We start from the raw sequence: 21725 nt of genomic DNA, 5'->3' as shown, positions 1-21725 counted from the left end.
AAAAATATTAATGAAAGTTACAGCACAAATGATTGACGTTGTTACATCGTAAAAGCATAATTGATGATCACTTTAATAATTACAACAGATTAATATATTGTTCATCTTTGTCACGACTTTAATTAAAGAATCAAATGCTCATTTAATATTGAAAATATTAGTGTAACAAAAAAAGAAAACTAGCTTGCCTTAATAATAAAAAAAAGAGTATCCAGTCGCAAAATTAATGGACGTGCATATGATTTTTGTTGTTGTTTAGATCTGGTAAACCTTCTTCTGTACAGATGTGGCGATTCAAATATATAAACAATAATGGTGGGAAATGGACATTTTGTCATTATTATTTATTTGTTAGAGCATTTTTCAGTCAGATAAAATTCAAATTATCTGATTCCTTTTAATGATTATTGTGTGTGTACCTGCAGGCTGCAGCCCGCCCCCCCCCTTTCTCTCCTCTCTCCCTATTTCAATTGATTCAATAAAATAAAGACCCCCTTTCTCTCCTCTCCCTATTTCAATTGATTCAATAAAATAAAGACCGTTCTCATTTGTCAAGTGTCACCTATATTGAAAATGTAATCACTAACTAATATGCTTGCTGTAACCTCTATTAAAATATAGAATGCAACACCGATATTGTCTTTAACTTAATTAATTATATAGTCCTCATATGTAGTGTTTTATTATAAAAAATATTGGTGCTATGAGTAGTAGAATCACTCAGGGACAGACCTAAGATTTCAAACTTAACTGGGCTAAATTTAACTTATATATAAACATACTAAGTAGATAGAAAACTCGACCGTATGATGTAATTTCATCGATAACAACAAATAATAATACCACTAATCAAAGGGGGACATAAACAATTTCTTCTACTTTTCTTTCTATTTTTCCGCTCGTTGTGCATTCTTTTTTTTTCCCTATGTGTAGAGATGTGCATATTTCCTTTTCTCCCTTTTATTCTCCAGTGCACTGCAAGGAATTACTTAGGATGGTAGCTTATTCAATTGGTTGGACTCACTGGCAGACCCATGATTTTTTTAGCGAAGGTTCAATTTTGACCAGGATTTATTTATTTATTTTTTGAAAAAAAAGCGTGCTCCAATAACAGCTTTTATTTCTTCAATACGTAAGAGTTATGTTATTCTTGTAAAACTCTTTGTGGCGGCTTTTAACTAGATTGATGTTAGGTCCCTTCATGCATTCATATTGTACATGAAAAATTATTTTATGTAAAAATATTGGCTAAGTATGAAAAATAATTTTTCGGAATAATCATTTTTTCAAGATAATTTTTGGTGGCTTTTATTCCTTATCCATCAAATAAGAAAACTTGATTTTATGGGATTATGAAGTATATATTGACTTAATGAGCCATCATTTTTAGCCTAAATCTTATTTTGCACTAAAACCGATTTTTCATATCTTGATTTGGTGAGAATTTGATTTTATAGTATTTTTATTTGAATCCAAATGGAGGGTACTTCCTTATTTGCATTGTAAACTTAAGTAAATTGAGTAATATAAAAATAAATGAAAGTAAAAGGAGAAAGACATTTACTGATATTTTTAATGAGCTGGGAAAAACAAAATAAGATAGCACCTTAGTAAATCCACCACTGATTGGGCTATAATTTTTTAATGAGCTGGGGAAAAAAAAAAAGCCACCTGGGCTATAACCCAGGTTAGCTATGCCTATGGTCCGTCCTTGAAATCACTCACTTATTATTATATTTTGTTTTGTTAAGTTTTCGACATGATATTTTTAAACTCTTCAGCAACTATTCGATCCACCGACAGCTATTTTGAGGCACCAATCCAAGGAAAAAACAAAAATTCATGCCCTCCATGGCTAATGTTGGGAAAAAAATAGTTTAGATAAGAGTCATGTTGACATCTCACTTCGGTTTTATCCAGTCATTAATTGATATATATAAATAATTAGATGACACATACTAATATCGCGACCTTCCCAGAAAACGCCCCAAACGAATTTGGCAAATGGTTAATTAAATTACACGGAATATCGACATGTTTAGGGTGTGTTTAGGTAAATCGCATAACAGCTTCAATATCCTCATTGATTATGTTTTCCCCTATGTGTGGTTCACAGTACACCTGACTATAATGTTTTCCTAATGTATCCAGTCAGTCTCTATCCCTAACAAGCATCATGAGCTGTTTTGCATCTTCTAAGAAATTAATTTTCTTCCACCACCAAAAACGCACGTGATGTTCTTTGGACCAAATTGAGAACAATATTAAACTAGTCTAATTTAGAACAGTAGAATATATAGCTTGCTCTTATGGACTTCCTAATCTCCGCAAGCAATCTTCTTCAAACATTGACATCAACTACCAGAGCAGGTATCTGTCTTACTTTTTTTAATCAACACAAGCAACAATATGTCATGGATTATAGTGGACCATTATCGTTTATTACAACCTTTCTGCTATCTGCAAGTTAGATTAATTGTTGGTTGTCACTTGGACCTTTTGTTTATTTTTCTGTTTTTCAAAATTAATTCATAATATTTTAGATTATATGCAATGCAATTGTAGAAAATTTTTAGACTAAAATGGCCCAAAAGAGAGTGTAAAACAATTCTTTTTTTTCTTTTTCCTCATACTGTCGATGTTGGGGGGAAAAAAAATCCAAGACTTCTAGCAACATTTTTTGTTGTTGTTGTTGCTTTTTTTGTTTGTCTTTTGTCTCGTTTTGGGAGAAGTTACGAATATTTCAGGAAAGGAATTAGGCCATGAACACAACTCAGCCCCATCGCTCTTAAAGTATTAATTTATAATTTACCATAATATAGTAATTTTGTGACAAGAAAAGGAAAAAATTGTGGAGATAGTTATTTCAAAAGTTTTGCTTTCGTGAGTTGTTTATGTACACATTAGTCATCTACGCATATATGAGTGCTTTCGTAGTTAGTTAAATAACAGATTGATTTTATTTCTACCACAATCACATTTACGGTGTTTCTGCGAGCATATCAACAGTTGAAGCTTTGGCCTCTGCCGCAATCCGCATCAGTCAATACCTTGAGCCGATTGGCGGATCGGCTTGTGACTGTTTCATATTCAATTGGGGCACATCGCCAGTCCCCATCTGCCTCTCTCTCGACAATTTCAAGCACTCTTTGACTCTCTTTTTAAAGTGTTTTGTTCTTTCCTTCGCATTACTTGTTTACTATCGGTTTCTCGCCCGTATTTAGCCTTGTACATAATTTATCGCTTGATTGGGGCTGCATTCCTAAACAACTCCACTCGCTTACAGTGCCTCGTGGTACGACCGGGGCCGGGTACAACAGAGCTCTTACCTTCTCCGGTGCCACATTCTAGTAGACTTGGGCATGGTCCACCGCTGGGGACGCTTCTCTAGACTACAATTCGGATGCCATGTGAGCCCAATTCTAAAGCTAGACTATGCCTAGTTCGCACGCCATTACTAAGGAATCCTTGTAAGTTTCTTTTCCTCCGCTTATTGATATGCTTAAATTCAATGGTAACCCCTGTGAATTGGGGTTACGTTGAAAGCTCAGTTGGAGCCTTCGATGTGCGATGATTGCACATGATAGGCAACCAAGGTTTCACAACCACCGATTGTCCTGTCATGCGTTGCCGAGGACTTGGTATTTATGACAAGTGTGTGACGGAGCGCACATGAGGCCATCCTGCAATCTCGATCGAGTGGTAGAGGGCAATGACGTGTGATGTCTAGGAAGGCGTGCCCTTGGCTTAATGGCTTTGAGCGCAACTTGCTTTCAAAGACTCGATGATTCATGGGATTCTGCACTTAACACCAAGTATCACATTTCGCTTCGTTCTTCATCAATGTGACCATCAAGATATCTGTTGTCGAGAGTAATTTTGACATATTTGAAGATGATGACGCCACTCACGCACACAGTTTTTGGGATAATAGGGAAGCGCTCTCTCATTCAAGTTTCTTGGTGCAGTTCACGCCGATGTTCGTTTGTACGCCCGAAATGGTCGATTGCGCAGACGCAATGCAACCTCCTAACATAAAGGGACATGGAACCATAAGATCCCTTATCCCCCCATTTGAAACTAGTTCTCGGGTCGTTCTGCTATGCAGGTTTTGACAATGATCCTTTCGGATGTTCACATATGGAAACCTTGTTATGACTTCTCCTTCCTCTAAATGATAAGGTTCATTGGACTTCTCATGACATGGCTGGTAGCAAACAACTTACGTCGTTGTGATCTGAACACTTCAACGGACCATTCAATCGGTAGGAGCGACGAGCGGTGTGTACAAAGGACAAGGACGTAGTCAACGCTTGTAGATGACTCGCGTTTAATAGGAATTTCTTATTGAAGACCAATGATTGCAATTATCTATCCCCATCACGATGAAATTTCAAATATTACCCTGACATGTCGACCAAGGCAATAGACTCGTTGAATACATCAGTGCAGCACGTGTGCGGTTCAGAACATCTAAGGGCATCACAGACCAATTATTGCCTAAAACTTACTTAGCCTAGGCGACCATAGTCCCTTTAAGAAGCTAGCCGCGGAGGGATCCTCCTTATAGCTAGTTAGCAGACTGAGGTCTCGTTCATTAATGGAATGAACTAGACAAATCGCTCCACCAACTAAGAACGATCATGCATCACCACCTATAAAATAAAGAAAGAGCTCTCAGTCTGTTAATCCTTACTATATCTTGACTTGGTTAGTTTCCTCGTGTTGAGTCAAATTAAGCAGCAGACTCCACTCATAGTGGTGCCCTTCCGTCAATTCCTTTAAGTTTTAGCCTTGCGACCATACTCCCCCGGGAACCCAAAAACTTTGATTTCTCATAAGGTGCAAGCGGAGTCCTAAAGTAACATCCGACGATCCATGGTTGACGTCGTTTGTGGTTGAGACTTGGATGTTATCTAATCATCTTCAAGCCCCCAACTTTTGTTCTTGATTAATGAAAACATTCTTGGTAAATGCTTCCATAGATGTTCATCTTTCATAAATCCAAGAATTTCACCTCTCACTATGAAATACGAATGCCTCATACTTTCCATGTTAATCATTACTCCGATCCCAAAGACCAATATAATAGGACCAAAATCCTATGATGTTATCACATGCTAATGTATCCAGAGCATATGCTTGCTTTGAGAACTCTAATTTCTTCAAAGTAACAGCATCGAAGGCACGACCCATTCAATTAAGTTCATGAATGTATAGCCAGTAGAAAGGATGAGCCGACCGGTGCACACCACAGACGGACCGTGCACACACAAGCAATGCCTAAACAATTCTAATCATAGCTTAACCATCTCCGAAGACAATTGGCTAGCTTCTTCCAAAGCCAACCCATCGCCTACGTGTTTATGTGGTCGACAATTCATCACCTCTGCCGAAAGCCATCCTCAACATACCCGTGCATTGAGAAGGTTTGGTGGACGTACTCCCAACATAAGTATAATCAAGGACAACACCGAGCTAAAGTTCATAAGAAGCTAACCCACCATCACCCACACAATGGGTGAATGAGGTGTTTCCCGGGGTTGGCATAGTCATTCCCTTGCATTTGAGGTGTTCCGAGGAACTGTAATGCTCTCACATGCAAAAGATTGTCTATGCCAACCACGGGAAGCACACCATTCACCCATTCTGGTGCGGCGGTAGTGGGATAGTTGCGAATTAGGGTTGAGCAATTGTCATGGATCAAAAAGTGTCATTTGGGCGAAGTTTTTCAAAAAGTTCTTTAAATCTTGTGGGTTTGCAACTTGAAAGAGTGTCACTTTCAATGTCCCTGGTATTGATTTGAGTTCCTAAAAATAGTTGTGCACACCAAAATTAAACTTTACCGATGACACTTCGACTTACCACTCATACTCTGAAGGCAAAAAAATATTTCTTTTTCATTTTGAGGAAATTATTTGAAAATGTGTTCCGAAGAACTCCGTGATCCCGCATGCAAAACAGTGCCTAGGAAACCCCAATCTGTAAATTTAAAGCTAACCCAAGTAAAATACTTAAAAGGTATCCTACCCGTCAAAGCAATTACCACTATAAACAAATACAGTATTTCGGGAGTTAAAATATATAAAAAGTGATATGAAATAGGAACATATGAGCATAACAAAGATTCCAACCGGCACAATCCAACACACGTAGAGTGCTTAGCTTTGCTTATTTATCCGCATTAGAGGCAAAGGAAAACAAAGTTCCCATTAGCCCCATAATAACGCCAACAGTCTTTGACATTTCTTTGGGTGTTTCTTGGGTTGTGGGTTGTTCTAAAATGTATAACGAGATGTGGTATGAGGCCATAGTTAAATCCAAAATAAATTTATTTTTTTTGAAAACATAAAAGGGAAAAGACAACAGAAAAAAAATTTAAAAATTTAAAAAGCCGACGAAGAGACAACACATAAGAAAATAGAAGACCGAAGAAAGAAGAGGAAAAAGAAATAAGAACATATTAGCATAACAAAGACTTCCAACACACGAAGAGTGTCTAGCTTTGCGCATTTATCCACATCAGAGGTGAGGGAAAACAAAGTTCATGTTGGCCTTATAATAACGCCGTTGTTCTAAAATATATAACGTAATGTAATCAGAGGCCATACCTAGACCCAAAACAAAGTTTTTATTTTTAAAAACAGAGCTTGAAAACATAATAAAGAAAAGACAACAGAAAAACAAAAAAGGAAATGAAGATATAACATATAAGAAAATAGGAGAACGAAGAAAGAAGAGGGAAAAAAAGAAGGAACATATATGCTGAACAAAGATTTCCGACACGCACAATCCAATAAATGTAAAGCGTCTGACTTTGCATATTTATCCACATTAGAGGCAAGAGAAAACAAAGTTCCCGTTAGCCTTATAATAACGCCCACAGCCGTCGGCATCTCTACAGGTATTTCTTGGGGTGTGGGTTGTTCTAAAATATATAACGTGATTTGGTCAAAGGCCATTGCTAGACCCAAAACAAAGATTTTTTTTTTCTTCGGAAAGCAGAGTTTGATAACATAAAAAACAAAAGAAAGTGCAAAAACAAAAAAGCCAACAAGGAGACAACATATAAGAAAATAAGATAATGAAGAAAGATGAGAAAAAAGAAATAAGAAGATATGAGCTTAACAAAAATTCCCAACATAGGTAGAGCGCCTGGCTTTACATATTTATCCGCATTAGAGGCGAGGGAAAAAAAAATTCGTGTTAACCCCATAATAACACCCACAGCTGCCGACAACTTTGCGGGTTTTACTTAGGGTGTAGGTTGTTTTAAAATATATAAGGTGATATGGTCAGAGGCAATAGTTAGACCCAAAACAAAGATTTTTTTTTTTTCCCTTATGAAAGCTTCAAAACATAAAAAAGAAAAGACAATGCAAAAACAAAAAAGCCAACAAAGAGGCAACATATAAGAAAATAGGAGAACGAAGAAAGAAGAGGAAAAAGAAATAAAAACATATGAGACTAACAAAGATTTCCAATACACGCAGAGCGCCTGGGTGTGCATATTTATCCGCATTAGTGGCAAGGGAAAACAAAGTTCCCGTTAGTCCCATAACAACACCCACATCCGCCGATATCTCTAAGTGTTTCTTGGGGTGCGAGTTGTTCTAAAATATATAACGTGATGTGGTCAGAGGCCGTAGCTAGACCCAAAACAAAGATTTTGTTTTTCTTTTGAAAACGAAACAAAAAAGACAAGACAATGCAAAAACAAAAAAGCGAACGAAGAGGCAACATATAAGAAAATAGGAGACCGAAGAAAGAAGAGGAAAAAGAAATAAAAACATATGAGACTAACAAAGATTTCCAACACACGTAGAGTGTCTGGCTTTGCATATTTATCAGCATTAGAGGCGAGGAAAAACAAAGTTCCCGTTAGCCCCATAACAACACCCACAGTCGCTGACATCTCTGTGAGTGTTTCTTAGGGTGCGAGTTGTTCTAAAATATATAAGGTGATGTGGTCAGAGGCCATAGATAGACCCGAAACAAAGATTTTTTTGTTTCTTCAGACAACAAAACGGAGCTTGAAAACCTAAAAAAGAAAAGACAATGCAAAAATAAAAAAGCCAACGAAGAGGCAACATATAAGAAAATAGGAGAATGAAGAAAGAAAAGGAAAAAGAAATATGACTGACCCCTCAGCAAGTCAAGAACTCTCTTCTCATTCTGATCTAACACAATTGCGTTCCACCCCTCTGCTTCGAATAATCCGGTGTGTCTCTTATCCCTAAACCCAGTATGTTCTTTTCCATTTTCACGTGGGCTGGGTTTGCTGAAGGAGAGCATAAAATGAGTGAATTTTTTTGTGTGCTTATGTGGTCACGTTGAGGGCCCAGAAGTCACTCAGTATATAGCGTTGTTTGATAATATAATCCACCATAGGAGGATTGCCAAATTTCTAGCGATTGTATCCCAGGAACTCGATACAGATGTTGCTTACTTTTCTTTATCAATAAATATCATAGGTGGATTTTCTAACGGAGATCCTCTCTAGACTTGTGAGCAAGCATGTTACTTTTGATGAGAAATCTGAAACTGTGTGTTTGGATGCTGAGAAAGCTAGCTCAGAAAATTAGAAAGAAAAGTAAATCTGGAATTTTTCTCTGATTTCATTTACTTCAATAATAATAATTACAGTAGTTTTCTTTTTATACAAGATAGAAACCCAGCTATGAATAATAACCTGTAACTAACATCTAACAACAGAGTTAAGCTAAACAAGACATGTGTCATCATCTGAGCCTTCTTGATCTACATGTGATTTTCTGTGTGCAAGTTCAGAGTTGTTAGTATGAACTTGTATTAATGGCTGAGTGTTGAGACCCAAAAAATTCACGGTTGGGCCCGAATAAATTATTGGCCCAAAGTGACCCTCTATTAAGAAAAGACGTAAAGAGAAGTGCACAAAAATCCATCACATGCTAAATAAATAAATTGTCATGCTAGGAGTTGAGATAAAATATGCATGAGTTACGAACCCATGCTAAAATTGAACATCTTAACCCTTCCCAAGGATGATAAAATAAAAAAACATGCCAAGCGACATGCCACGCCAAGCATGAAATTGTTATTTCACACACAACCACACTACAAGCCCAAGCCACTCAAACACCCGGGGCTTACTTGAGTGGGTTGTGGTATGGATGGTAATGAATCAACATGGGGCCCATTGATGGGCCGAGAAATGGAAAGTCTCGGGTTGCTTGGGAGTCTCGAGACTCATGCCCATTTCTTAGGCCCAAACATGTGGGTGAGCACAAGAGAGAAAAAATGGCCTATTGACACAACCAAAAAGCCTAATGTTTAACAAAAATAACCCACTTGCTTAAGGAGCCACCTTGGCCCATACAATACCCCCAAATAAGCCACAAAAAACCTCATCCCTTTGCTGGAAAATAGAAGCCACGTAGAGAAAGTCTGCAGGATCATTGAACAAAGTTGCTGGGAGATTCCAGCACATGGAGGGAGCAAGTTTCAAAGCCAAAACATCCAATGAACCAGGGGGTATTAGCAAAGAGAAAAAAGCACCCTTCGAACCAGCATATATATCCCAGCTCCTTTCCTCATCAGACTTAGCTATGGAAAAAAGGGAAGAAAGCAATAAAAGAGATGGCTGGGAATGGAAGTCTCCCATAGAGACAGCTGCAGGAAAAGGAGGCCTTGAGCTTCAAACTCTGATATGGTGAAAATAGGCAGAATGGATTACATCAAGAAGGAAAAGTCAAGGAAGGAGATGAGAAAGGAAGGGAAAAGCTTGGCCAAAATGGGTAGAAGCCATTAAGATTTCTTGGGAAGTGATGGTTTCCAGCGGCTATAAAATGAGGTCTCTTCCACCCAACAAAACTCAACTAAAACCCATGCCTAGCGAGCAAGCTTTCTCTCTAACTTGCAAAAACCCAGCAATTTTGTGCACTGTTCACCCTCTTCTCCATTCTTCTCTTCTGGCAGACAGAGTATCTGTCAAGCTGCCGGAAGAGCATTGTTCTTCATTTCTCTCTTCCTAGCCAAATCTCCTACAAATCTCTCCTTTCTCACCTTAACACTTCCCTTTTTCCCCATAAGAAAGCCTAAATTTCCCCTTAGTGCTAAACCTATGTTGATTTTGCTTCCATGCCACATGCCACTCACGCTGAGCTTGAAAGTTTATCTGTAAACATGAAGAAATTACCTGTAAGCTGTCATTATTTTGGTTGGTGAAGGAAACCAAAATACTTCCTAAGGCTCCGCTGCCCTTTCGAAGTATTTTCGGGGCTTAATTTTCGAATTCAGACAAGGGGGATAATTCCATCAGTCTGCCATTTACGACAGCACATTCCATTTACAGCTGCCGGAAGAAAAAGCTCTTATATAAATTGGTGACTTTGCTGGGGATTAAGCCGTTATCTTCATCAATGCCTCCAAAGAAGAAGACCGGAAGCAACAACATGACCTCCCAAGATGGGCCAAGCCATGCTGACTCAGAATCAAGGCAACATGCCTCATGTAGAGAAGCAGAACGTGCAAGTGAGTGAATTTTCACCCTCACAGATCTTGTTGCAGCCATACGTGCAATGGGAGAAACTCAGAGGGAGATGGCAGAAACAATCAAGGAGCTGAAAAACTCTGCTGCTAAGCCGAGCAAAGAAAACGAGAGACACCCACAAGAGGAATCTGCTGCTGCTAGAAAGGGGTCTGAACAAAAGGGACCATCTTTTGTCACCTAAGAGGACGTCGTTGCCATGCTGGAAAAAGAACTGAGTCGAAGTCAGAAGGATTAGAAGTACCTTCCTCAGCCATCATACCCATCAAGCTTGCTTCAATAGCCGTATCCTAAATGCTACGAGGCACCTACCTTTGTCCTCTTTGATGGAAAGAAGGGGAGCCCGAAAGAGCACGTCAGTCGCTTCATCGATGCCTTAGGACCGCATGCTAATCTCCGACTTAGAGAATTTTCAAAAAGCCTTACCGATCGTGCTTACATATGGTATACGACGTTGGCACCGGGCTCTATTCACTCTTGGGAAAACTTGGCAAGCAGGTTCTGTAAGAAGTATTTCCAGCATGAAGAACGAGTCACCACCACGCAACTCAACAATACTCGTCAAAAACATGGCGAGGATCCTGTGGACTTTATGCGCAGGTTCCGGGACCTGGCATTGGACTGCTACTAGAAGAAAGATGAGGAGGCGTTTGTCGAAATTTGCATTAGCAATATTGTGGCAGATTATAGGGTTTATTTGGAGAATATTGGTATCAGTCAATTTTCAAGGTTGCTGGAAGCAGTGAGGAGGACGAGCATGTCTGTCAAGCCAACGGGACAAAGGACTTGGAAGAACGAGAAGAAGGAGACGCACCAAACATTGGCTATAAACGACAAGCCATCTAACAACTATAACTCTCACAAACGGAAGGATAGAGAGACATATCCACCACTACCATGCAAAGACGAGGAATTTCATGCTATCCTTGACACGATGATTGCTGATGGTGCAATCAGGCCTGTCCAACCCTACAAAATTCCTACCCAAGAAGAAAAGAATGATCCTAGGTACTGCCGTTATCATTAATTTGTGGGGCATCCAACTACTGTGTGTCAGAGTCTAAGGAGGATTTTACATGCCAAAATACATAAGGGAGTCCTTGAGCTTCTCTCAAGGAGGCAAACAATTGATGAAGACCCCTTGCCAAAACAAAGGGAAAAAGAGGTAGCTGCTATCGTTACATGTTCTGATGATGTGTTCGAGGATGATGAATTGTGCCACCCATGGAGGAACGACCCAAAGCCGCCAGAAGCTATGTGGGAACCTTGCGGAAACATGGAGAATGCATATTGGTGTAAATATTTGAAGCCTTCAAGTTACAACGCACCATGGCCACTCGCTGATGGGTGGGGTGACGACTTGGGTAATGAAGTGTTCGTGTTAGACATGCCGGAAGAACGCTACTCAGGGGGTTCATCGGGGAAGCAGGAAACAACTGCTATGATGTTTCATAACCTTACAGAGGCTGAAACAGGTGTGATGGAACGATATTTAAGTCTGAAGCAGGGGCCCACAGCTTCGCAGGTCCTCCAGAGAAACCCGAAGTTCAAGTCACTCTTTGACCAACTCGGCTTTGGGCCTCGAGCGAGAGAGGCAGCTGCTGTAGCTCTCATGAACATCTCTGCGGAGTTGGATCCCCATTGCTTCCCCGCTCAACCATAATGGTCATTTTTGGGAAATGACAATGCTATTGTCTTCACAGACGAAGATATAGAAGTGCCACATCTGGATCATAGAAGGCCACTTTACTTGGAAGGACAAATCAACGATGTGTTTATAAGAAGAGCTTTGGTGGACACGGGTTCCTCTGTCAATATACTACCTCTGTCTGTGCTTACGGCAGCTGGTATTTCATTATCCAAAATCGTGCAATCTCAAACAAGCATTAGCGGTTTCGGGAATAAGAGTGAAGTCACAGTCGGGCATATGCAAGTATATTTGAAGGTTGGGCCAATTCGGTCGCTTACCAAGTTCTATGTCGTAGACGTGCATGTGGCATACCATGCTTTGCTTGGAAGGCCATGGCTCAACAAGCATAAGCTCGTGGTCTCTACTTATCATCAATGCATGAAGGGAAGGATTAGGCTGAGACCATTCAATAAAAATGAAGCTCACTACTCCGAGGTAGAATTTTACACCGAATGCACAGGTGTTGGAAGCAACCCATCCGAGGATTTCGGGACCTATCTTCCTTCATGGACTGAAATTCGTGATCTAAGCAACGAGGAGCTCGTCACCATTGTCGACATGCTTACGATCATCCCCAATGCTCGAAAGTGACACTGCCAGATGGGTGCACAGTGTATTGCTTTTGACGGGATTGGGGGCTTAACCGTGTTCTACAGGAAAGCCCCGAGTATGGAGGAGAAGCAATGCAAATGAGCAACCATGAGGATCCAGATGACAAGGCACGCACGCCTTGTGCTTTCCAAGAACCAATGACGGCACCTAGACACATGTGAGATGGATCAACAACGGTAGTTGAGCAGCTGGAAACAATTGATTTAGGTGAAGATCCCTCTACCTTAAGGCCCATCTCCATCAGCATTCATTTAACAAGCAAAGAGAAGGAGGCCTTGGTATCTTTGCTAAAAGAATTCCGAGATGTGTTTGCTTGGAGCTACGCGGAAATGCCCGGCTTAAATCCAAGCTTAGTAAGTCATACTTTGAATATCGAGCTTGGTACAAAACCTGTTGTGCAACCAATGAGGAATTTTCATCCTGAAATTGAAAAGCAAATTAAGGTGGAAATTGAAAAGTTGTTAACTGCTAGATTCATCAAATCGATCAAGCATCCAACATGGTTGGCAAATATTGTTCCCGTGAAAAAGAAGACCGGTGTAATTAGAATATGCACAGACTACCGAGACCTCAACCGAGCTTGCCCAAAGGATGAATTCCAGCTGCCCAACATGGATATCTTGATCGATTCAACCTCAGGTCAAGGCATGCTCTGATTCATGGATGGGTTTAGTGGCTATAATCAGATCAAGATGTCACCCAAAGATGCTGAAAAGACAGCCGTTCGAACGCTATATGGGAATTTTTATTACACGGTTATGCCGTTTAGTCTCAAGAATGCTGGCGCCACCTACCAAAGGGCCATGACGGCAGTATTTCATGACATGATGGGAAAATAAGTGGAAGACTATGTGGACGATCTCATAGTAAAGTCCAAACCAGAGAAAGCCATCAAGAAGTTTTGAGAAGGGTGCTGGAAAGGTGTCGGCTGTACGGGCTGAAGATGAACCCAAAGAAGTGCGCATTTGGAGTTTCATTCGGTAAATTCTTGGGGTTTCAAGTACACCAGCGTGGCATAGATTTGGATCCCGAAAAGACTAGAGCCTTAAATTCTCTTGCGCCACCTAGAAACCCAAAATAATTGAAAAGTTTCATCGGAAGATTATCGTATATTTGACGGTTCATCCCTGGTCTCGCTGCCACTATGAGTGTTTTTACTCCCTTACTCAAGAAGGGCAAGCCGTACGAATGGAGTAAGGAATATCAAGAAGCTTATCAGCAAGTGCAACAAATAATCCCCAAGCTGCCCTCTATGAGAACACCCATTTCAAGGCTTCCTCTCAAGCTTTATCTAGCTGCAACAAATACAGCGGTTGGAGCTTTACTCGCTCAAGATGACCACGGTGGAGAAGAAAGTCCTATTTATTATGTGAGTAGGCAACTAAGGGGATCTGGAACCCCAAGAACCGAACTCTTGTGTCTTGCCCTCGTTTATGCTGCCCATCGCTTGCGACATTACTTCCTTGCTCACAAGTTGCAGCTCATAGTGAGGTCCGACCCTGTAGGATACTTGCTCACAAGGCTGGTGTTATCTAGATGTCTTGCACGTTGGTTACTACAGCTGTCCGAATTTGATATCACATGCATCACTTCGAAAGCCATCAAAGGACAAGCCGTGATCGACATGCTGGCTCTATTTCCTGAAGTAGAAGAATCAATGCTTTCTAAGGAAGTTCTGGGGGAGCTGCCGAAAATAGTTGCTATTGTTACAAAAGAGGAACCGTGGACCCTTTACTTTGATGGGTCTTCTACATCGAAAGGTGGAGGAGCAGGTGTAGTGCTTGTTAATCGCGACGGGCAGGCCGCGACCCTCTCATTCAAGCTAAATTTTCCTTGCACAAATAAGACGGCAGAATACGAGGCCTTCATCATGGGGATGTCTACAGCAAGGGAGATGGGTGTAGAAAGAATTAAAATTATAGGGGACTCAAACTTGGTGCTGAGTCAATTGCAAGGGAATTTTGCTGTGAAGGAGTCAACATTGGCGCCATATCGCACAGCCGCTGAAAGGCTTGTTTAGTCTTTCAAACAAGTTGTCTTGGAACATTTTCCTGGGGTTACTAATAGATATGCTGATGCGTTGGCCACTTTGGGATCAAAGTTTTCATATGTTGAAGAACAACCCAACATTACCGTAATCAAGAAGGACGTGCCGGTGATCAAAGCAATGGTCCAAGAGGAGCAGCTGGAAGAGGACGACTGGAGGAAACCTGTGAAAGAAAAAATAAGCAAAGGAAGCGACATCAAAGAATTGAAAGATTATGCGATCATCTTTGGGGAGCTGTACAGACGCCTTCCAAGAGGTATTTTGACCCGTTGCATAGGGACAATAGAAGCACGAGTGAAGCTTCAAGAAGTACATGAGGTCACTTGCAATTTGGAGCCAATAATCAGCTTGTATCGACGTTTGCAATGCAAGGGTTGTTACTAGCCAGAGATGAAGAAACAAGCAGCCGAAATGTAAGCCAATTGTCCCAAGTGTGCAACGATGCCCTCCACCGAGGAATCATTCACCATCTCATTTGCGGAGGATTGGAGGGCTCCGTACTTGGCATCCTTCATCAATGGAGTTCTGCCAACCAATCCCAAACATGCTCGCAAGCTCAAAAAGACAATGAAAAGGTATTTCGTAGATGGGTCAACCCTTTACCGCAAAGGGTTCAATGGTGAGCCATTAAAATGCTTGGGAGAGTCAGAAGCACAGCAGGTCATGCAAGAAATTCATGCTGGAGAATGCGGTGAGCACCAAGGGATGAAGAGGCTTTACCGGCAGCTGCTGAGTGTTGGGTATTATTGGCCTACTATGAAGAACGATGCGTACAACTTTGTAAAAAAGTGCCACACGTGCCAAGTCCATGCCAATTTAAGTCACAAGCCTTCCACGCTGCTGCAGGATATGTGCACTCCTTGGCCCTTTCACACTTGGGGGCTTGACTTGATCAAGACTGTAGGCTTGACTTGATCGAGACTATCCATCCACCATCCGATGGCTACATATGGATCCTCACAGCCACTGAATATTTCACAAAGTGGGTTGAGGCGGTTCCTCTTCGGAAGGCCACGGGGGCTGCTATTGTAAACTTCATCCGTGAATACATCGTATGCAGATTTGGAATCCCGTACAAGATTGTCACCGACAATGGCACCCCGTTTGTCAATAAGCAAGTAGGCTCGACGCTTAGTGGCTATGGTATCAAGCATCGTCGCTCCACGCCCTATTACCCACAAGGAAATGGTCAAGCAGAGCCACAAACAAAACTTTGTTAAGGATCATAAGCAAAATGGTCTATGGGTATGAAGGAGGTTGGAGTGTTCACCTGCCGGATGCCTTATGGGCTTACCGCACCTCTCCAAGAAGTGCCACAGGTTTCTCGCCTTATTCGCTAGTGTATGGGTCTGATGCCATTTCACCAGTAGAGATTACCATCCCCACTACCAGAGTATCAGCCGTTAACGACCTCGAATGGGAGAGAAAGTCATGCTCGGATTGGCACCTGCAGGACCTAGAAGCTTTGGATGAAAAAAGAGCGGAAGCCGAGAGGAGGACAACGCTGTACCACAAAAATGTAGCCCAAGCCTATAACAGGACAGTCAAGCCTCGATCCTTCAAGCAAGGAGACCTCGTGCTAAAAGTCGTGGAGCATGTAAGAAGGCAAGTGTCGGGACCTTCCAAGTTTGCCCCGCAATGGGAAGTGGCTCAAGCCCTACTACTGCTAAGTTAATTTTATGCCTTGTACTTTTATTATCATATTTTCCCTCTGTGTTAAAATGAACTCCTTCTCTCTTATTTTCATATTTTGAAAAAGAAACTTTTGTATGATGCACCATCATGGTAGCAAGGGCTTTGCAATGAGAATAAAGGAGTATTTTGAAAAATATATATATTGTGTCTCTAAAGTTTTACTGTTTGCATATTTCAAATATCCTTTGCAAAAAAAAAAAGAGCAAAAACATGCCGCTTAGCGGTAAGGCATGCCAAGCAAAGTCACTCGGATGAGATCCCAAACCATCAAAAAGCATCACGCTTAAGAAAAAAAAAGAAAAAAGTATAAGGCATGAAAAGCCAATCTATTATAAAAAAAGCACACAATTTCGAGGTGCTGGGACAACATGATGCGCACAACACCTGGGAGTTTTATAAAGCCTGAAAAAAAAAAAAATTCATGCACATACTAGCTTGGCCTTTTAGGCAAGGCGAGAAGCTATTTTTCAGGCCTAAAGTCTAAATAAACCATGCAAAAGAAACTTTAGAAAAAATTCTGGTCCTGTCAAAATTTTGGTAGCATATACCTTGTTTTTAAGGGTATCCAACCTGTCAGGAAATCTCAAGCAGTTCACAAGGAAAAAATTTGCCAACTAAGCAGTACATATATATATATATATATATATAAGACATGCGAATTACAATATGCCTCAAGTATTCAGAAATTAATACAAGCTTCACTGGTTTAATACCAAATTACAAAGTCATGACGACGTAGCCGCTAGAATGTTGAGAAAAAAAAAAAACTACAGGCAAACCAAGATAAAGCTACACGTGCTAAAAGTTCATGTGTCCAGTAGTCTTAAAAAAAAAAAACATAACCATGCGCCAAGCTAATTGATTACCAAGCCAAGGAGGGATGACCTGCAAAAAAAAAAAGTATGTGTCAAGACTAGCTAATGCTGGAAGGAGTAGCATGATAAAAATAAAAACAAATAAGGAATGAGCTAAATACCTTGAGGCTACAGAGAACGCCCGAAGAGGACAGAGAAGGCCCTGGGAGATGCTCTGGCTGCTGCTTCTGTCACGCATTCAGAATTGTCAGCAGAAATGCCTTTAGCAAGAAGGAGGGCATGTAATTCCCGGTGTTTGTCCTCTAATTCTCGCTGTTTAATATTCAAGGAGTTGGCGGCAGCTCTTATCTCATCAGGACCGTGTGATAATGCCGTACTACGAATGGCCCGCGCTCCAAAGACGGCGCGTGCTATGTCCTTCACAAGGTTGAGAAGGAAGTCCACGTGAAAGCCTAGGGTTATGGCCTCACATATCGCGTCTCGCCAACAAAATCGTTTGTGATCAGTGATATCAAGAAGCTGCATGGTGTCTATCCCGTGAAGCGCTAAGCCAAGGGCTCGAAAGGTAGCACACCTTGAGAAAGAAGGGGTGATGTCGGTAGCTTCCATAAAGTTGCCGTATTTATCCATGAATTTTCTCAAGACCGCAACTGTCTTTGGATACACAAGTGCGCCTTGGAATGCCACATAACCGTTGAATTTGTGGCAAAGCGGAAGAAGCTCGTCGACGGACTGAAGAATTGTGACACCGCCATCGAAAAAGGCTTTGAATGCCATGAAGGAATTTTCCCAATTCTGCCAAGACATGCTTTTCCCGCATGAATGCTTGCCGGAGGTACCTGCAATAAAGGTATCACTATCCTTATGGCTATTGTCAATGATCTCAGTCAGAGGTGGCACTGCTGGAAGTGGTGGAGAAGCGTCGACAGCCATATCGGATGTGCCCAAGATAGGAGGAGTCGGAGGTCTCACTGCTGGAAGTGGTGGAGAGGCGTCGACAGCCATATCGGATGTGCCCAAGATAAGAGGAGTCGGAGGTGGCACTACTGGAAGTAGTGGAGAGGTGTCGGCAGTCGTGTCAGATGTGCCTAGCACATGCGGAGCAGGAGGCCACGCTGCTGGAAGACCCAAGACGGCGTCAGCAACAGTAGCAGGAAAGTCAAGGCCGGCCTCCGATGAGTAACCTGCAGTGGGCACAACCTGCGGGAGAAAAACGAGTTATGAATTGCAAGTCAAAACGGACAGCATGCAGCGTAAATATGTCAAGTAGAACAAGCAAGAAGGTCATTCGATACCAATGCAATGTTAACACGCTGCTCACGGCCACTAGCAAACTCGAGAGGCATGTCTGATGCACCTAGCTCCTCCAAAGGAATGTCGAAATTCGAAAATGTGTCTTCATCACGGCTATAGTATTGGCCTTCATCAGGGTCCTCATCCATGCCACTTGCACCGTGAGTGCTCTCTTGATTATGGGTGCTAATCTCAGCCTCTGCAACACCACTTTCGTCACTGCTATCATCATCATCATCGATTGTTACAATTACCTCAGGTCCAGAGCCTTCACCCTTGTCTTTGCGGGTACTAGGAAATCTTGTTCGAAATATGCGCATACTTCGGCGCTTTGGAACCATAGGGGTTACTTTGCCTTTGCCCTTGGTTTTGGACGAACCTGTAAATCAAAAGAAGGGGGAGAGATGGTGAAACAAGTTGAAAATGAAGTAAAAATAAATAAGAAAAAAAAGAGAAAAGACAAAACTTACTGTTGGCAGAGTCATTTACCAAAAGGCTAAGACAGAAGCACCAAAAATCCACGATTAGAAGACAGAAGGATTTGTAAGTTCCAGCAGCAGAGGCGTCAAGGGTTTCTAGCACCTACACCACCTATGCTTGAGACGTATATACCTGCACAGAAATAAACAAAAGAGAAAGCACATCATGCCAAGATTAGCCTTTTCACATACAAAGGGGGAGCCCGTGCAAGATAAAAGTGAAGAAAATGAAAAAAGGGAGAAAAACCTTAGCCAACGTTTCCCTCACACGAGATTCAGTACCTTTCCAGCAGCTCAAGCGAATCAAAGAGAAGGGGACCCCAGAAGATTGGTGCGAACCCTTCCTTGCCAGCACCCACGAAGTAAGCACTGCTGTTCCGGCGGAAACCAAAATAGGTGGAAGGGGTTAGGTACTTGGCTACCAAAACAAAAGGAAATACCCATGAGTGTAAAGAACCCAACCAAATTCCCCAATAAACCTAAGGGAAAATAAGAGAAAAGGCATACCTCGTTGAATCTCCCAAGGGATGGCCTTGAATGCCATCTTTATTTCTAAAGCTTCCAGCACAAAATGAAACCCTTCCAGCAGTAGTGAACGGGCTCCTTTTGAAAGAACACAGGGTAGAGTCTGACCGGGGGCTTTCTTCCCAGCGGCCGGAGGTGGGTCATTTCTGTCTGATTGCACTCTTTCACTTGGTTCGAATTCGTGAAGGAGCAAAGGAGAAAGAAGCGAGGAGAGCTAGAGAGAAGTTTTGGTCTGGTGTGTGAAAAGAGAAAGAAATTGGAAGAAGTTAGTGTCTGGTGCGAGAAAAGAGAAAAAGAAAGGAAGAAAAAAAAATAACAAAAAAGGAAGAAGAAGGCGGTTGGCGTTGGAAAACTGCAAATAACTGATGGGACTAATCATGACACGTCGTCATTTTGCACGTGGGAAGAAGAGAAGTTTCCTGCAAATACAAATCTGATTTTTTGGGTTGGGTTTAATTACTCGGCCCATTCTAGCACCTGCTCATGGCCCGTATAATTAAGGGGGCTAGTATTGAGACCCAAAATTTCACGGTTGGGGCCGAATAAATTATTGGCCCAAAGCGACGCTCTATTAAGAAAAGACATAAAGAGAAGTGCACAAAAATCCATCACATGCGAGTTACAGTTCACGTGCCACGCTAAATAAATAAATTATCATGCTAGGAGTTGAGATAAAATATGCCTGAGTTACGAACTCATGCTAAAATTGAACATCGCAACCCTTCCCAAGGATGATAAAATAAAAAAACATGCCAAGCAACATGCCACGCCAAGCATGAAATCGTTGTTTCACACACAACCACGCTACAAGTCTAAGTGGGCCCAAGCCACTCAAACGCTCGGGGCTTGCTTCAGTGAGTTGTGGTATGGATGGTAATGAATCAACATGGGGCCCATTGTTGGGCTGAGAAATGGAAGGTCTCAGGTTGCTTGGGAGCTTCGAGACTCAGGCCCATTTCTTAGGCCCAAACATGTGGGTGAGCACAAGAGAGAAAAAATAGCCCAATAGCCCAAGCAAAATGGCCTATTGACGCAACCAAAAAACCCAATGTTTAACAAAAATAACCCACTTGCTTAAGGAGCCACCTTGGCCCATACAAAACCCCAAAATAAGCCACAAAAAACCTCAGCCCTTTGCTGGAAAATAGAAGCCACGTAGAGAAAGTCTGCAGGATCATTGAACAAAGCTGCTGGGAGGTTCCAGCACATGGAGGGAGCAAGTTTCAAAGCCAAAACATCCAAGGAACCAGGGGTATTAGCAAAGAGAAAAAAGCACCATTCGAACCAGCATATATATCCCAGCTCCTTTCCTCATTCGACTTAGCCATGGAAAAAAGGGAAGAAAGCAATAAAAGAGATGGCTGGGAATGGAAGTCTCTCATAGAGACAGCTGCGGGAAAAGGAGGCCTTGAGCTCCAAACTTTGATCTTGTGCAAATAGGCAGAATGGATTTCATCAAGAAGGGAAAAGTCAAGGAAGGAGATGAGAAAGGAATGGAAAAGCTTGGCCAAAATGGGTAAAAACCATTAAGATTTCTTGGGAAGTGATAGTTTCCAGCGGCTATAAAATGAGGTCTCTTCCACCCAACAAAACTCAACTAAAACCCACGCCTAGAGAGCAAGCTTTCTCTCTAACTTGCAAAAACCCAGCAATTTCGTGCACTGTTCACCCTCTTCTCCATTCTTCTCTTCTGGCAAACAGAGTATCTGTCAAGCTGCCGGAAGAGCATTGTTCTTCATTTCTCTCTTCCTAGCCAAATCTCCTACAAATCTCTCCTTTCTCACCTTAACACTTCCCTTTTTCCCCTAAGAAAGCCTAAATTTCCCCCCAGTGCTAAACCCATGTTGATTTTGCTTCCATGCCACATGCCACTCACGCTGAGCTTGAAAGTTTATCTGTAAACATGAAGAAATTACCTGTAAGCTGTCATTATTTTGGTTGGTGAGGGTAACCAAAATACTTCCTAAGGCTCCGCTGCCCTTTCGAAATATTTTCGGGGCTTAATTTTCGAATTCAGACAAGGGGGATAATTCCATCAGTC

The 21725-nt window shown here is 41.6% G+C and overlaps 1 protein-coding gene and 1 pseudogene across 1 annotated transcript; one reads left to right on the top strand and one right to left on the bottom strand.

The window, feature by feature from the left end:
* Positions 1-3720: 3720 nt before the first annotated feature.
* LOC117616927 lies at positions 3721-3876 on the bottom strand (annotated as a pseudogene).
* A 10098-nt stretch (positions 3877-13974) lies between these two features.
* On the top strand, positions 13975-15261 carry LOC117615174. Its single transcript, XM_034344204.1, has 2 exons — positions 13975-14840; positions 14898-15261. The coding sequence occupies exons 1-2, from the start codon at positions 13975-13977 to the stop codon at positions 15259-15261; spliced, it is 1230 nt and encodes a 409-aa protein (XP_034200095.1).
* Positions 15262-21725: the final 6464 nt, after the last annotated feature.

The sequence above is a fragment of the Prunus dulcis genome, chromosome 1 (assembly GCF_902201215.1).
Source record: "Prunus dulcis chromosome 1, ALMONDv2, whole genome shotgun sequence".
Classification (NCBI taxonomy): domain Eukaryota; kingdom Viridiplantae; phylum Streptophyta; class Magnoliopsida; order Rosales; family Rosaceae; genus Prunus; species Prunus dulcis.
This window is presented reverse-complemented; position numbering and strand designations above follow the sequence as displayed.